Source organism: Artemia sp. Qi Xiang Cuo, chromosome 10, assembly GCF_049724085.1.
Source record: "Artemia sp. Qi Xiang Cuo chromosome 10, ASM4972408v1, whole genome shotgun sequence".
In the NCBI taxonomy this organism is placed as follows: Eukaryota; Metazoa; Arthropoda; class Branchiopoda; order Anostraca; family Artemiidae; genus Artemia; species Artemia sp. Qi Xiang Cuo.
This window is the reverse complement of record NC_142803.1, coordinates 36,393,955-36,411,656: the sequence shown is the minus strand read 5'-3', so window position 1 is coordinate 36,411,656 and position 17,702 is coordinate 36,393,955. Positions and strand designations below refer to the sequence as shown.

The 17,702-nt window shown below is 35.7% G+C and overlaps 1 protein-coding gene across 5 annotated transcripts in view; it reads right to left on the bottom strand.

Moving 5' to 3' along the window:
- Window positions 1–17,702, bottom strand: part of LOC148947711 (calcium/calmodulin-dependent protein kinase kinase 2-like) — a 404,349-nt gene that overhangs the window by 198,113 nt on the left and 188,534 nt on the right. For all 5 annotated transcript variants that reach the window (XR_016142386.1, XM_089096216.1, XM_089096214.1 and 2 more), the window contains exon 6: window positions 633–743. Coding sequence is in view for 4 of the 5 variants with exons in the window: in XM_089096216.1 (XP_088952342.1) it covers window positions 633–743 (111 nt within the window). In the remaining variant the exon portion in view is untranslated. The remainder of the gene's footprint in view (window positions 1–632; window positions 744–17,702) is intronic.

Genomic DNA, 17,702 nt, shown 5'->3' with positions numbered 1-17,702 from the left:
TATCTTAGAAATGTCACAACATCAAAGCTATGGATAACTGACTTTTGTCAATTCAAAAAAGACTGAGGACGAAATATTGTATTGTCTGCTGGATGAAGTCTTCCTGTGGTATTTTACTTTAAATATTAGAACAAAGGACTTTGAAAAGATGGTTATAGGGCCGTACAATTTATGTCTTTGCAGAAAGTCTTTTGCTCCTTTGCGCAAAATTTTCCAGTCTTAAATATTTAGACAAAAATGGAAGCTGAAATGCGTCCAAATATTAAAGGGTAGTCTTCAAAAGCTGGATATAACCAAGGTTCTTACATATTCAACCGAAAGCTGGATAATAAAAACAAGACTAATACAAACGTTCCCATAAAAGATTAGTTGAAAAACTAGGAAAAATAAATAGTCAGTTTTTTAAATAAATTTGCAGATCTAGAAGACATCAATGATGAATAAACGGCATATCATGATTCAGTTCAATTTTCTTCAGAGAGGACGTCCTTCAAAATTTATTTTGCAGAGAGACTGAGAGAGAGAGAGAGAGAGAGAGAGAGAGAGAGAGAGAGAGAGAGAGAGAGAGAGAGAGAGAGAGAGAGAGAGAGAGAGAGAGAGAGAGAGAGAGAGAGAGAGAGAGAGAGACTTACGGTACTCTATTCCAAGAACTATATCTCGAAAGTAAGACCAAGCTTGTTGCTCAGACAACGGTGTGTCTGTCGGTACTTCTATAACTTCTCCTTTTTCTAGCAGTTCGAACACTGGAATAAAGTAAAAAAAAATAGTTATCGATCAAGTTTTATATCGTAACTCACAATTTATGCAATTCGATCCAATAATATGCAACTTACGGAGCAAGTGATGATTAATAAGGCCTAGTCAGTGTAAATAATCAAGCAGAGAAGTCTACGTTGGCATGACCATGTCCTGAGAAAACTCAATGACCGCAATCTTCAAGCAAGTATTACGAGCTACTCCTTTGCCAGATTGGCGTAGGTGACAAGATGTGAATCGAAGAATTGGTGGAAAATTGTCAGAAATGATCTCGAACCCATTGGATAAAACAACACGTTTTTCGACAAATAACCGCTACATTGCAGTGCCAGATCCCAAAAGGTTAGAGTCGTTTTCAGGGTCGGTAGTTCATTTAAGGAGGTCCCCAAGACGATCCTTAGACAATGGCGAGTTAAAACAGTTATAACAAATCAATACTTATGAATTCCAAGCTGGGAATAGGGTGAATGGGCTCAGAGAACAGATCCTTACAATTATGAAGACAAAAATCTGCACATATTTTCGGTTTCAACTAAATGAATAAAACAGTTGTTTAAAAAAAAAAAAATTAAAGAACTAGGCTAAAACAAAACGAAGCTAAATCAAGCCTTTCTGAGATGGGGACTGCTATACCTAAAATCATGGTAATTTCTGAAACTTTTACGTTTAGGGCTATATGAAACTGATCTATACTATACTATTTTCCCGTTATCTAATACCTCTCCAGGAGGCATAATTACGAGCTTTAAAAAAATCCCAGGAATCCTACAATTTCATACTGTTTCAGGAGAAATATCTTCCTCTAATTACTTGAAAAGGACCCTAAAGAAACTTCTCGTTCTGGTCAAAAATCTTTAAAGACTTCTTAGGAAAGAGAAATATCAATAGACATGATGCAGATCGTGATTCAAAGAAACTCTTCCTTGCTTTTTAGAATCAAATATATATATATATATATATATATATATATATATATATATATATATATATATATATATATATATATATATATATATATATATATATATATATATATATATATATATATATATGTATATATATATATATATATATATATATATATATATATATATATATATATATATATATATATATATATATATATATATATATATATATATAACCGAGTACATTTAGAGGAGATAGCCCTTTCATCTCCATACATACCCAGCCATCCTGGCAAGCTTAGGAGAGTTTCTTGTTCTTTTTTTTTATTGTCCATCTACAGATAAATTTGTGCTGCTTGCTCTAATCTTGATAAAAGTAGAAGATTTAAAATCCCATAATCAAATTAGATTCAAAATCTCCTTACCGTCGTAAGGACATAAGCAGTCAAGTGCAAGTACTAGCGACAGGACGCTGATAGAATCGACACACTAAATGTCTCCCTCAACTAAACAACCAAGGCTATTAATACCAAATCATGCAGCAAGGAAAATCAATTAGTAGCAAATTACATAGTGCACCATTGTATCAAATAAAATGATAATTGTCTTCCCCAAAGAAAGAACAATTATCTTAAATCAAACAGAGGTTGCTGTCACTAGCTATTCGTCTTTAATAGATTTGTATTTCTTAGACCAATAGTGTTTTTGTGTATATGCGAGAACGTGTGTTTAGAATTTTAATGCGTATAACCGTCTCACCCACATACATCATACATCAATTACAACATACATCAAGATGAAACAATGAAAAGACGCTTCAATCCGCATCCCTCCAACTAAAGAAGATTTTCTTATGTAATAAATTAAATCCATTAGTGCTGAAGGACAGAATATAACAAATCATATGATGAAATAAACAATTTCTTCCCTAATAAAAAAAAGTTGTGTCCCAACCAAACAAAGAATGTCACGTAGCTCCACCGCTTTTGTGAGTCTATCGCCGTTTTATTTCGCATAATTAAATATTATTGTGAAAGTCAATGGACGGCAAACGCGTTCGCCTACGACCCAAATATGAACAACACAACGATTAAAAAAATTCCGATTGCCAAATATGTTTATTAATTTACTAGACTCAAATATAGTATTAGAAGATCAAAAAAAATTATAGGTACATCGAACAAAACTTGACTTCATACTTAATAAAGACTTTATTTAATATAATCATAGGCAGCGCAATAGCGCTGCCTAAGTAAAGAACGATGTTGGCACAATGTATTATCATTATTTTTTTGGTTGGTCTTTGACCAGGGCACTTCGTATCGAAGGAGTTGTCGTAGAAACTTCGAAAAGGGTTCATTCGATTGGAAATTGGAATGGCTTGTGCCCTTTTTAATAGTCGAAAGTGATTGGAAGGCAACTAACACTCCTTCCACCCCCCTCATTTCCCCAAACACATCCAATCAAAATTTTTAGATAACCATTTTGTTCAACGTAGTTGAAAGATCTAGAAATTATGTCTTTGAGGAGGACACTCCAAGAGTTGTAATTTATGCCCTAGGGGCATATAAGATTTTTATTGAAAGCGTTGTCGTAGAAACTTCAAAAAAGGCTCATTCAATTGGAAATTCAAAGGGCTAGTGCCCTTTTTAATAGTCAAAAGTGATTGGAGGGCAACTAACCCCCGTCTCACGCCCACCATTTCCCCAAACACATCCAATCAACATTTTGAGACAGACATTTTGTTCCACGTAGTTGAAAGTTCTGGAAATTAGGTCATTAAGGATGACAAACCCCCCACAGCCCTCAGGGCGAGGGTTGTAAGTTATTCCCTGGGGGCATATAAGGTTTTCATAGAAAGTATTGTCTTAAAAAGTTCAAAAACGGCTCATTCAATTTGGAAATTGAAATAGCTAGTGCCCTTTTTAATAGCTGAATGTGATTAGAGGGCAACTAACCCCTCTGTCACGCCCACCATTTCCCCAAACACATGCAATCCAGACTTTGAGATATTTTTTTTGTTCAACGCATTTGAAAGTTTTGGAAATTAGGTCTTTCAGGATGACAAACCCCTTAGGACAAGGGTTGTAAGTTATGCCCTTTGGGCAAATAATGTTTTTATAGAAAGCGTTGTCGCAGAAACTTCAAAAAGGGCTCATTCAATCGGAAATTGAAAGGGCTAGTGCCCTTTTTAATAGTCAAAAGTGATTGAAGGGCAACTAACCCCCTCTCACGCCCACCATTTCCCCAAACACTTACAATCAAGATTTTGAGATATTCATTTTGTTCAATGCAGTTGAAAGTTTTGGAAATTAGGTCTTTGAGGATGATAGCCCCCCCCCCCTCGGCAAAGGTTGTAAGTTATGCCCTGGAAGCATATAAGGTTTTTACAGAAAGTGGTGTTGTAGAAACTTACAAAAGGGCTCATTCGGTTGGATATTGAGAGATCTAGTGCTCTTTTTAATAGTCAAAAGTGATTGAAGGGCAACTAACCCCCTCTAACGCCCACCATTTCCCCAAACACATCCAATAAAAAATTTTGAGATAATCATTTTGTTCAACGTAGTTTGAAGTTCTGGAAATTAGGTCTTTGGGGATGACAACCCCCCCCCCGTAAAAAAAACCCTCAGGGCAAGGGTTGTAAGTTATGCCCTAGGGGCTTTTTATAGAAAGCGTTGTCATATAAACTTCAAAAAAGAGCTTATTCAATTGGGAATTGAGAGGGCTAGTGCCCTTATTCATAGTCAAAAGCGGTCGGAGGGCAAATCCCCTCCCCAACGCCCATAATTTTCCCAAACACTTCCGATCAACAGTTTGATATAGCCATTTTGTTGAACGGAGTTGAAGGGTCCAGAAATGATGTTTTTCAGTATGACAACCCCCCCCCCCAAAAAAAGCCCTCAGGGCTAAGGTTGTAAGTTATGCCCTGGGGGCATACAAGGTTTTTAAAGAATGCGTTGTCGTAGAAACTTCACAAAGGGCTCATTCAATTGGGAATTGAGATGCTATTGCCCTTATTAATAGTCAAAAGCGATCGGAGGGTGAATGCCCCGCCAAGCCCATCATCTCCACAAACACTTCCGATCAACATTTTGATATAGCCATTTTGTTGAACGTAGTTAAGGGGTCCGGAAATTGTGTCTTTGAGTATGACAACCCCCCCCCCCACAGCCCTCAGGGCTGTGGGTGTTGTCGAAAAAACGCAAAAAGGGGTCATTGGATTGGAAATTGAGAGGGCTATTGTCCTTTTTAATAGTCGAAAGTAATTGGAGGGAAAATCCCCCCCGCCCCATGCCCATCATTTCCCCAGACATTTCCGATCAACATTTAGATATGAGTAGTGGGGGGGGGGGGTGATACTGATACAAATAAGCATCAATAAATAAATGAAACCCAAAACAAACAGAAATTAGAATAAATAACAGACTCAAAACGAGCAGAAATTAATATGAATAGCGTTCTAAACCCCATGCTTTCTAAAAGCCAGAATATAATTTGTACTTTACTGAAAAAAATCTTTTAAATGTTTTCACTTTTATAACTTTAAGAAATAAAAAAATTATTCGGATTTTAAGGAATAAACATCAGCATATGTACATTAAACTGACAATGCACATTTTTTTTTTTTTGTAAATTTATTTAAATTTTTTCAGTAAAGTACAAATTTTATTCTGATGTTTAGAAAGCATGGGGTTTAGAACCCTACTCATATTAATTTCTGCTCGTTTTGAGTTTGACTCTGTTATTTATTTTAATTTCTGTTTGTTTTGGGTTTCATTTATTTATTGATAATGATTCGTGGTAGTTGTATGCTTGGTAGATTATTTGATTCTATTTTTGTTCATTTTTCGTTTAATGGAGTCCTTTAATTTTTTTTTGAAAAACTGATTTTATAGGAAAAGTTTTTTTTCAATAATAATGAAGAAAAAACCTATCTCAACATGGCTAGAATATATACTGTTTATTAAAGAAGCCCCGAGATTAACGCTCCTTTGAAAGCAAATGCGTAGGGGGGGGGGGAGGTCTTCCACTAAGTCTTTTTATATAATTTCTGTTATTTTACAAATATTTTACCGATATCACGGTAGTGAATATTTAAAACTGAAACAGATAAATAAATGCCAATAAGACCATGCAAAGAGATAATGTCTCGGAATAGAATGTAACCACAATTAATTTCACTACAATGGCCAGTAAAAGGGTCATATTAAAATCTAAAACTATCATAAATAAAATTATTTATTTATTCCTAAGAATGTATTACTGAAACCCAAAAGGAACAAAAATTAAAAAGGATAATCACATCAATGAATGAAGAAGATATGGAACCGAAAACATTGAATAATCAAGTCAAACTTAAAACGAACAAAATGTCCATTATAGGGCTACCGCCCCCTATTCACTCTGATTTCTGTTTAAGTTTGGATTATTATGTGACTATTTATGCTCGTTTTAGGTTTTGATAAAGCTCTTCACTTTTTCTGAAAAACTTCTTTTTGGAAATATTTTTCTTAATTTTACTTCTTTTTATTTCCTAATTAACATAATTTTGATTTCTGATCGTTCTGGTTTTTATTTTTTCCTGAATAGTTATTTATGTTCGTGTTAAGCGAACATACATGACTTTATTGACGTTATTTCTGCTCACCTGTTTCATACTGTTTTCTACTTTTTTTCGGAAAACTTCTTTTGGGGTAAACAGTTTCTAATACATATATTTTCATTTTTAGTAGGCGTAGTTTTATTATTGTTTAGTTCTAGAAATATTTTTCTTTCTGCTTAAAAACTAAAATAATGAATTGGAATTAAAATTTTGGGAAATTTGTAAAATTCAATCACAATATTTGACCATCCGTAGATTTGTACAATATTTGTACAACGAGTTGTTAATTCACAATAGTTTTGCCCATGACATAATGTTGTTGAAAGCATTGAAACACAAACCTCCAATTATTCTCTCGTACCTAAAGAGCTGCATTAGTATTTTAGTTTCTCTTTTACCTTCCAACTTGGAACAAGACGGATAAATTAATAATCATTGACATTATATAACATCGAATCTGAGGGGCAAATAACTGACCGTCGCAGGTGTCCCTTCCTTCGTGCCTCCGGCTGTGCCTCCGGCACACCTGAAACAGCGTGTTCCTGGAAGCGAAGGAACACAGTTTTATTTTTGGCTTATGGAAAACGTACAGCGCGTTTTTTACGACGGCAAACTTTCTCCTCTTTAGAGGTTACCTTTACTTGGTCGTGTTGTTTACTGCGTTCGACATTGGAGATCCTGGGTCCTAAAAAGTGGACATTATGCTTTAAACGAGAATTTTATAACCACAAACCTTTACCATTGCCTAGAGATAAATATGCATTCCCTAGTGCTTCTCATTCGTCGATTCAAACGGCTTGGGCTCGAACGTCTTTTCAAACTCTCTGACATGAATAGCCAACCATGTGAAGATTTTTTTTAGAAAGATGCGGTCTCAAACCAGCACGTTCTGTACTGTAATAAACTTTTCGTTCCTCCAACTTCTACATCGAATTCGAAGATATGAAAGTATAACGGATTTTGAAGCTCAATATTCTAATGAACAGTTGTCCTTGCCCAAGGCCAAGCGAGTTAGATCCATCGGTGTTGTGTCTGTCAGTTCCGATTTTTCTTTGCCCGGGGACGATGAAATCAAGCTCGAGCTAGGGCGAGCTCGTATTTATAGCCAGCGAATAATGAAAGCCTTGATACCCGACGACGTACTTTCTGCTTTCGGTCACCAAGTACCAAATATTCGTCTTTCTGCACTTCAAGACAGCGACTCAGACGATGACTCAGAGGAAAATTATGTGTCCGATAAGCAGGAAAAGGCTTCCACGACTGACACTGCATCGGGCTCGGAAAGTGACGGCATCTTTGAAGATTTGACAGTTATTGCTCACTGTGTGAAACACCGAGTTGAGAAAAAATGGGTTAGTGAGCCTGTGACAAACATGAAGAATTCTAGCTTTTGTCTTGTCAAGACTTCTGACGGCTCCATAACACCAATAAAAAAATCCACGCTGTTGTGGCTTCTGAGGGAAAGCTCTGAGAAGCTGAGTAGTGACCGGGTGATTAAAACAGGTGATGGTCCAGGGCCGACAAGTAGGACTACGTGAGTCACCATAAACCAATGCAGAGGTCGGTATGAAATCGGAATTGCGTATCGGTGAATGGTGCGTTTACAGACCGGTTGGTAGGGGAAAGAGAATATTAGTTGGGCGGGTCACACAGTTTGGCTACTTGTCTGGGTAAAGGTGCCACTCTTTAGACATGCAGAAAATGGTGATAACGTTCCCTGACGACATAGGAATTCTGTGCCAGTGGTTCCGGCTGAATGCTGATCTCATATTAACTGCCGCATTGGTAGACCAGGGTTACTGTGACTCCAGCCTGTATATCATGCATTCAGCAGAACCCGTTTCTATAGAAATCGGCACCGACATTGTCTTTGGCTTTGACTCAGACGTCTTCACAAAGCTGAATTCATTTATCCAGAAGAAAGGGTTCCACTTTTTTGATGTCTCGTCAGCATCGCAATCTTCATATTAAAAATGGCACCTAAACCCAAAACTGACCTCAAGACCATAACCACCACCATCGCCATGTTCTGTGTGTCAACAGAAGGAATTTGGTTTAACATTTTTCAGAGGTAGTTGTTATTCTTTTCCCTCCCCTCCTCCTCTCCACTCGGTGATATTTTAATAAAAAAACATATAAATCTTACAACTTTATACATTATCATATCATCTAATGTGTATCACCTTCAGTCATATGGATGACTACTTTCCCTTCTTTTCTCAAACCGCTTTCGAATACATATGACAAAGCTATAAATCTTATCCAGGATGTAAATCGTTCGGCAACTAAACTGTTACTTGATATTAAAAAACTTAATATTCTTTCCTGTGCGTCTTTCGCTCTTCAGCTCCATGGTGATATTCCTAGGTCCCTTAGGTATACGTCTTCTTTGGTATCTGATCGGTCAAATTATCAACTCCGTAGTTCTCTAAATATCCAAATTCACCATACACCAACAATAAGATCCGATTTTAATCCTCTTGTTGCGTGTCATTTGACATGGAACACCCTTCCCGATTCGGCTCGAGAATGCCACTCGTTTGGCACCTACAAAAGACTAGTAAAAAAATATTTGTTTTCATGTGATTAATTTCTTTACTTTTGCCTGCTGCCAAGTTTTTTTTTTTTTTTTTTTTTTTTTTTTTTTTTTTTTTTTTTTTTGATTTTGTGATTCACTGTAGTTTGATAAAGCTTATTTAGTGAACTCTCCTTTTTTTTTTTTTTTTTTTTCCTTTTATGAAGCAAATGCTTCACATGTTAAAAGTTAAAATTCTTATGTTTATATGTTTAAATATTAATGTTATGTCTATATTCTTTAAATCTTAAGCGTTTAAATGTTTAATGTTTATTTGATCTTTTCATAATCCCCCTCCTACAGGCTGAGGAGCCTTTGTGGGGATTTGTAGATTGTTATGTAATTTTTTTTACTGATATATGGAAAATAAACCTATCTATCTATCTATCTATCTATCTAAACTTCCAAAAAAAAAAAATATTATATACACGTCAATGTATTAGTGGATATGAAGGCACACTACCATTTAACTTTTTTCTTGCCAAATATCTATCGCTCCCCCCGTTCCAGGGAGTCCTTCCCCCTCTAGGAGATACTTTTCCGGTGGCATTTTTACTTCAATTTCCTAAAATTCATATCCTTCAATTTTCACTAATACGAATTCGAATTTTAAAGGTGGTCTTCCAAAAGGCTTACTCTTACAACTTTAAAATTTTTTAACACAAAAAAAACTATTTACTCTCCCGTAGACTGGGCATCCTCCGTCCACAAGAAACCCATCTTTGCGGTGGCACTTTTTACCTTCTTTTTTTTCTTTTTTTTCAGCCCTTTTTACGACCAACCTTAATCAACAAAAAAAATACAACCAACCCATCAACAAAAAACCAAAAATAACCTTAATACCAACGTGCATGAGGGCACAGAACTGAACAGAATCTTGAACCATGTCTCTTACAGACGAGGAGGCCACCCACGGCGGGACTGGTCCTTTCAGATCAAGTGCATGTAACCCTCGTCCCCCATTCGCTTGAGTTGTTGATATAATTTTATGAGTCTCGAATACAATCCAAAATCTTAGGCAGCGGAAGCGATGAATAGCATCAGAAAACTTATTCTGCTCAGTAGAAGACTTAGTAGTAGAAGACTTAGTGTTTATACTTGTGCTAACCAAGCTTAGTTTGATTTACTGAAGCTCATTTGTCCAGTTTCTTAGGGTTGTCGCTGTGATTATCGAGATGATTACTGAAACGTACCAATAAATATCTGAGAAACTAGTTATTTTTTTTTATTTGTTTGCTTTACTTAGCGCTTTTTACTAATAACTCGGTAATAACAGTTTTTCTGACTTTTGCTTTACAGTTTTCTCTTCAAATACCCAAAGGCCTGGGTTTAATACCAAGAAAACTGGATTCTAAGTACAATCGGGAAAAAGGGATCTGTGTTTCTTCCGGATTCTTTCGTGTCAAAGTAGCAGATTCCTTTTTTTTTTAGTACAAATAAGAATCCGAGATCCAAGGGTGCGTCTTGGCACAGCCACTAAACAAAAAAGCAGGTATGATAAAAGGGAAAGGGACGTGTGAAGACGTGATAAAAGGCAAATTTTACCGCTGGCCAAGCCATATTGAATAGGACTGCGAAGCGTAACGTCAATTCTTGGGCGGGAAATTCAAATAACGATGAAACGTGGATGCGTAGACACGTTTTTTCGGAACTTTGGCGAATTTTATTGGCGTAAAATATTTGTCGTAGATCCTACTAATCCACCAGAACGTTTTCACGTCGAAATAATACTAGGAATATTGACAATCAGTTGTTAGTTACAACTAGAAACCACGTTTCACGGTACTTTGAATTTCGCACCTTGCTTTTTAGGTCATTACCGCATAGCCCTATGTTGTATAACTTAAATACCGTGTTCCGGGATTTTTTTTTGAATTTCGGGATTTTTTTTAAAGAAAAAGCGGAATTTTATTTTTGAGCTGGTGGCAACGCTGCATGTGTAATGGGAAAAAGTGACACCATCAGTGCCATCGTAGGGTTACCTAGTTTTTGCATGGATATCAACAACTTGCAGTCCTTCGTTCTTCTTCTTTAAGTACATATCAGTTGTTTTCAGTCTTGGGGGTTCTTTTCCTTGCCAAATAAACCCGTAAATGATTTTTTCCAAGTTTTAAAAGATCACTTTTGAAGGTGCTGAAATATTCGACAGATACCGAATAACAGGCAGGCTGTATATATTTATATATTGCGCCATTTGGAATATGCCTCCGGCGTGCCCCCGTGCTTCATGCCTCCAGGTGTTCCTCAAAATGCCCAGTTGTTAACCCCTCGATCGAATCCTCAAAAATTAACAATTTCACCCCCAGTGCAAAGACAGTTATCTTCTAATCAAATAAAAGATGCAATATATCCGATTCTCTCTTTCTGAATACTCGCAACTTCTTTACTTGGATATTACTCAAGTTTATGAGAATGAACATAAAAAATATAAAATGCAACACGAAGATAACGACTACTCTTCTCAAAAGCATATATTTAACGAATGAAAAGTCAGTAAAGCTTTTAAGGGGAATACGTATTTTTAATTATGATAATTAAATTGTGTAACGACGCTCAGATAGAATCTGAGTGTCGATAATGTACATGTAACGCCGCTCAGATAGAAGGCATCACGCAAACAGAAACAAAAATGACAAATATTATTTACTTTATATATATATATATATATATATATATATATATATATATATATATATATATATATATATAATGTTGAAAAGTTAGTATACTAAATTATAACTAAATTATAAGGTCTTGTTCAAGACCCTTCTTACTTAGAGTAGGTTGTCACTGGCCTGATAAACAAGGAAGTGAATTTTCGCACCAAGTCAGGGCTTGGCTTGTTTCTATACCGAGTTAGTCCGCAGCTTGGACTAGTTCCTTTCTGCAATTCAGGCCTTATACTCAGTTTCGCATTGCATCACCAAAATTTCACACCTTGGAATTAGATGGTTTTCGCACTAAATCAGGACTTGGATTGTTTTTCATTGAGCAAAATTTGCTTGATTTTCAGCGCGTCGGCAGACTTCTGCACCTTGCACTTGGCTTATTTTCGCACTGAGTTAGAACATAGCTTGTTTTTCAACCGAGTCAGTCCTCAGATTAAATTTGTTATTATCATTTTTTTTTGCACCGATATTGTGTATCTTGCAACATCAAAACTTTTTTGCAGAAAATTTAGAAATTAAAGAGTGTAGGATCGAAGGGGTCAAATAAACTGACTTGTGACAGTCCCAATGTTTGTTGAATTTTAAAAACTAGCAATTTCTAAAAAAAAAAAAAAAAAAAAAAAAAAAAAAAAAACATAAACAGGATGCCCTCTTAGATGCAGAGACTTCCATAAGGAGCCGGGTGAAAATAAAAAACTAATTTACAAGACTCAATAGCCTTTCACCGACCACGATGTCAATAACATTTAGTTTTCTAACTGAATACAAGCAAGCATTCAGCTGAGCAAGCTCAGTTTTCAATAAAACATTAGTTTTGAGAATTCTACAGATATTAGGAAATATCAAGAGTCAGTTTGTTTATTCTATTTTTGTAGAATATACAACTAGAGAAGTCACCATGAATTTTTGTTAAAATTAATTTAAGAAATTTTTCCAGAAAACAAGCTTTCCAAAGAAAAGTAAAGAGCTCCATTAAGCCTAAAATGGGCAAAAATGAAGTCAAATAATTTCCCAAGCGTAAAACTACCAGAAGTCACTATAAATAAATAAATGAAACTCCAAACGAACAAAAATTATAACAAACAGCCGAATCATACTCAAAACCAGCAAAAATTAACATGAGTAGATAAGATAAATGCCTTCTAAAGACCAGAACATAATTTGCGCTTTACTGAAAAAAAAAACAAAAAAAAAAAAACAAAAAACAAATTACCGTATATTGTCAGTTTAATTGACATATACTCAAAGGCCAATGAGCCTTTCGAGGAGTAATAACATGTAATATTGTATGTGTATCTAATTAAGAATAAAACTTATCTCATCTTATCTTATTTATTCCTTAAAGTTTTGGTAATTTTTTATTTATTAAAGTAAAAAAAGTGAAAACATTTAAAAAATATTTTGTTTTCAATATGAGTATGTGCAAATTATGTTCTGGTCTTGAGAAGGCATGGGGGTTATCAGCCCTACTCATGTTAATTTTTGCTCGTTTTTGGTTTCTTTCATCTATTTATTGTAATTTCTGTCCGTTTTAAGTTTCACTTATTTATTTATAGTGATTTGTGGTAGTTTTGCGCTTGAAAGATTATTTAACTTTATTTCTGCCCATTTTTGGTTTAATGCAGCTCTTTACCTTCCTTTGAAAAACTTGTTTTGTGGAAAAAGCTTTTTAAATTAAAGTCTATTCGTTTTTATTGACATAATATTTTATATCTTTTTAATTTTTTTTTTTATATGTAGCCAATCCATAGTTTGGGTTGCTGTTTGTATGCTGGGGAAATTTTTTCAATAATTTTTAATCCCACACAAAGAATTTTTTTAATTTAGTTTTATAACTTCTGAAGTTGACCTGACAAATAAAATTTAATTTTCATTCCCAAAAAATTCTATCTATGTTCTTTGACACCCTGGATACGCTTACACTCTTTTTATTTATTTAAATTGTAAGAGCAGAAGTAGCAATATTAATAGCCCCAAAAAATTCAACTTAATACCCCCAGTCGTTGTCGATGCATTGCTGAGGTTCCTTATTGGCAACCATAAACACAATGCCTTTTGATTTAGTTTAAAGCAAAATGTATTCTTAAAGATAGTGGGCCAACTGCATAATTGTGGGGGGTTGACATGCCCAATATACCCAAAGACATAGTTGCTGGACCGTTCTACTATGCTGAACAAAATGGCTGTCTCAAAATTTTGACTGGATGGGTTGAAAATGAATGGGCTTGAGAGAAGGGCTGCTTGCCCTCCAATCTCTTTTTACTCTTAAAAAGGGCACCAGAAACTTTTAATCTTGAATCGAAATAGCTCTTTTAAAAGTTTCAATGATATTTCTAGCTATTATATAGTGGTACTGCCTATGCTATTGCTTATATGTCCTATTGAAAACCTGCATGCATAAAGTTTTATCGTTTAATTGAAACTCCTTCTAAATGTTCCCGAAAGTTTTACCTTGATTCCCTCAGCGTCATTGGTTACAATAACTGTAGTGGTAGTATTAACAGTATATATATAGTGCCTTCTGGCTAGTACAAGATCCCTCACAACTTACCATTAAAGGTCTAATTTAATAATATAAATTGTTTTTCAGAAATTCCTTTTCACATGTTTCAAAGTCCACATGCTCATAGTTTGTTTTGATTTAGTTCAACAACTGCCTAAATAATCCTTAAAAGCTTGACCTTAATAGCCCTAGCTTGCGCAGTAACAATAATTGCAGCAGTATTAGTAGGAGTATCCAAATATTACTTTCGGTTTCCTCAACATTTTCCTCAGCACGTACTGAAAGTTTCGGCTTAATAGCATCAATCATTCTCGAAGTATTTCTGGTGTGTCTGCTTGACAACCTGTGTAGGCATAGTGAATCTCGAATTAGTTTCATACAGTTTCTATCCCAAAATTTTTACCTTAATATCCTTCGTTTTAATACAAGTAGCATTAGTAGGAGAATTAATTGTAGTAGTCTAAGCTTTAGTGGCAGAAGTAGTAATAATAGTAACAGTAGTATGAGTAGAAGCAGTAGCATTAGTATGCAAATATTTTCTTTTGGTTAGTTCAACATCCCTCACATTGACAGCCTGCATACAGACAGCATGTTGTGATTCACTTCATCTTCCCCCCTGAATATTTCTTGAAAATTTCACCTTCATACCCTTAGGCATAGTTGTAATAGTAGTCCTAATAGTAATATTGATATTACTAGTAATAGCACTGAATAGCGTTAGTACTACTATCAGCAGTAGTATTAAAATATTGCCTTTTGGCCAGTAGAACATCCCTCTTAACAAGCTCTGGAAGTTTAAACTTAATACAATTAGCCATTGCTAAGACATTGCTGAAATACACTTCTTATAGCCTGTCCTTTATGTTCATATACTTCTTGAAATTTTCATCTCAATGCTCTTTGTCTTACAAGTAGTTGCAACAGAAGTAGTAGTAAATGGAGCAGTAACAGTAGTTTTAGCAGTAGTGTCCACATATTGCTTTTCGGTGAGATGATCTTCCCCTTTAAAAATTTTCTGAAAGTTCCAACTTAATACTCAAATCAATTCTTGAGATACGTTATTTTGACAAAATACATGCACATAGCATCTCTTGATTTAGTTCAAAATTCCTCTCAATTATGTAAATAGAGTAGTGTGGTAGTAGTAGTGGTGGTAGTAGTAGTGGTGGTAGTTGTAGTAGTATTGGTAGCATGCAAATATTACCTTTTTGATCATATCCCTTATCATTTCCCAAAAGCTCCAAATTAATATAGTCATTAATTCCAAGTCATTCCTGAGTTACACCCTTTTGACAATCCGTATATACATACCATATTTTGATTTAGTTCAACATTCTCTGAAAAGCTCACCCGAATGCCCTTCGTCTTCTTGGAAAGTAAAGTTCAAAAATGCATAGCTTTTTCAGTAACACATACTATCCTTACGACTTCCGAATTCCAATCAAATGAGCTCCATCCGATCTAAAGTTTATACGACCACCCGTCCCATAAAACCTTATATACCCCGGTGCATAATTTGCAATCCTTGCCCATGGGCTCTAGAAGATTGCGTCCACACTAAAGACAATGTTATATGATTTTTGGACTATTGGTAACAAAATGGCTATTTCACAATTTCACTTGAATGCGTTTCAGGAAAAGAGGAAGTCAGGGGGAGGGGCTAGTTGCTCTCCACAATGTTTGAATATTAACAGGGAACTGGAACTAAACATTTTCAATCCAATGAGCCTCTTCTGAAGTTTAAAGGACCACCCCACTCACAAAACCTTATATGCTCCTGGGGCATAACTTATAACCCTTACCCCCTTACTCTGGAGGATTTTGGCAACATCAAACGCCTTACTGTACGGTCTTTAGACTATTTTTGAAAAAAAAATGGCTGTCTCAAAATTTATATCGGATACATATGTGGAAAATACGACGCGGAGGGGGGGGGTGGCTACCCCCGATCACCTTGACTCTTAAAGAGGGAACTAAAACATCTGATTGCCAATCCAATGAGCCCCCTCCAGAGTTTATACGACCATCCTTTCCGTAAAAACCTTATATGCCGTCGGGGCATAACTTACAACCCTTGCGCTGAGGGCTGTGGGGTGTCATCCTCAAAGACATAATTTCCAGACCTTTCAACAATGCTGAGCAAAATGGCTATCTAAAATTTTTTATTAGATGTGTTTCGGGAATTGATGGGCGTGGGGGGTGCTTTTTGCCCTCCAATCATTTTTGACTATGAAGAAGAGCACTAGCCCTTTCAATTTCCAATCGAATGAGCCTCTTTCGAAGTTTCTACGACAACGAATGACCATCTAAAAATTTCTGTCAGATGCATTTCGGTAGAATACGAGGTGGGGTGGGGGGGGGTTCACCCTCCGATCGGTTTGACTCTTAAAAAGAGCACAAGAACTTCTGATTACCCATCCAGTGAGCCCCCTCCGACGTTCATACGACCACCCTTTCTATAAAAACCTTATATGCTCCCAGGGCATTACTTCCAACCCTTGCCCTGAGGACAGTGAGGGGGGTTGTTATCCTCAAACACATAATTTCTGCACCCTTTAACTACGCTTAACAAAATGGTTATCCCAAAATTTTGATTGGATGTGTTTGGGGAAATGGTGGTCATGGAAGGGGGTTAGTTGCCTACCAATTATTTTTTACTATTAAATAGGGCAATAGCCCTTTCAATTTCAGATCGAATGAGCCCCTTTCAAAGTTTCTACGATAAGTCCTTCGATACAAAGTACCCTGGTCTAAAATTAAAAAAAAAAAAAAATATGTCTACATCACTCTTTGCTTAGGCAGCGCTACTGCGCTACCTATGATATGGCATTAAATAAAGGCTTTACTTCCTACCCTTTAAATTTACCTATGATATATGTGCAACTATTTGACATAAGATGGATAAAAGATTAGGGGCATATTAGTCCAGAAAGTATATTATCACCAGTATCTTCGAGACGTTGCAGAAAAAAAAAATATAATGACAATGTAAAAACGTAAATGAAATTTTTCACTAGGCAATAATTTTTTCACAACCCATTTTTTAGTTCTTCAAACAGTTCGTGGTAACGAACTATAAGTAAGGAGTAAGGAGGCTCAATAGTAACCAAAACTCTAAAATTTTGATACCAATAGATAAATCAGAAGAAAAAGATTTTTATGCTGATTTCAAATATATGTTTCATGAAGTTTAGTCTTACCCATCAAAAGTTATGCGGCTGAGAAAATTTGCCTAATTTTCGAAAAAAAGGGGAAACAACCCCTAAAAGTCATAGAACTTTAATGAAAATCACACCATAAGATTCAGTGTATCAGAGAACCCTACTATAGAAGTTTCAAGATCCTGTCTACAGAAATATGGAATTTTATATTTTTTGCCAGAAGAAAAATCACGGATGCGTCTTTTTTTTCCAGGGGTGATCGTATCGATCCAGTAGTCCCAGAATATCGTGAGAGGGCTCGTTCGAATGGAAATTAAAAGTTCTAGTGCCCTTTTTAAGTGACCAAAGAGGGCAACTTGGCCCCTCCCACGCTCATTTTTTTCCCGAAGTCACCCAATCAAAATTTTAAGATAGATATTTTGTTCACCATGATAGAAAATTTAATAAATATGCCTTTGATGGTGACTTAATCTCCCACATTTCCCGGGGAAAGGGTTGCGTTATAAACTTTGCTCATTGTTTACATA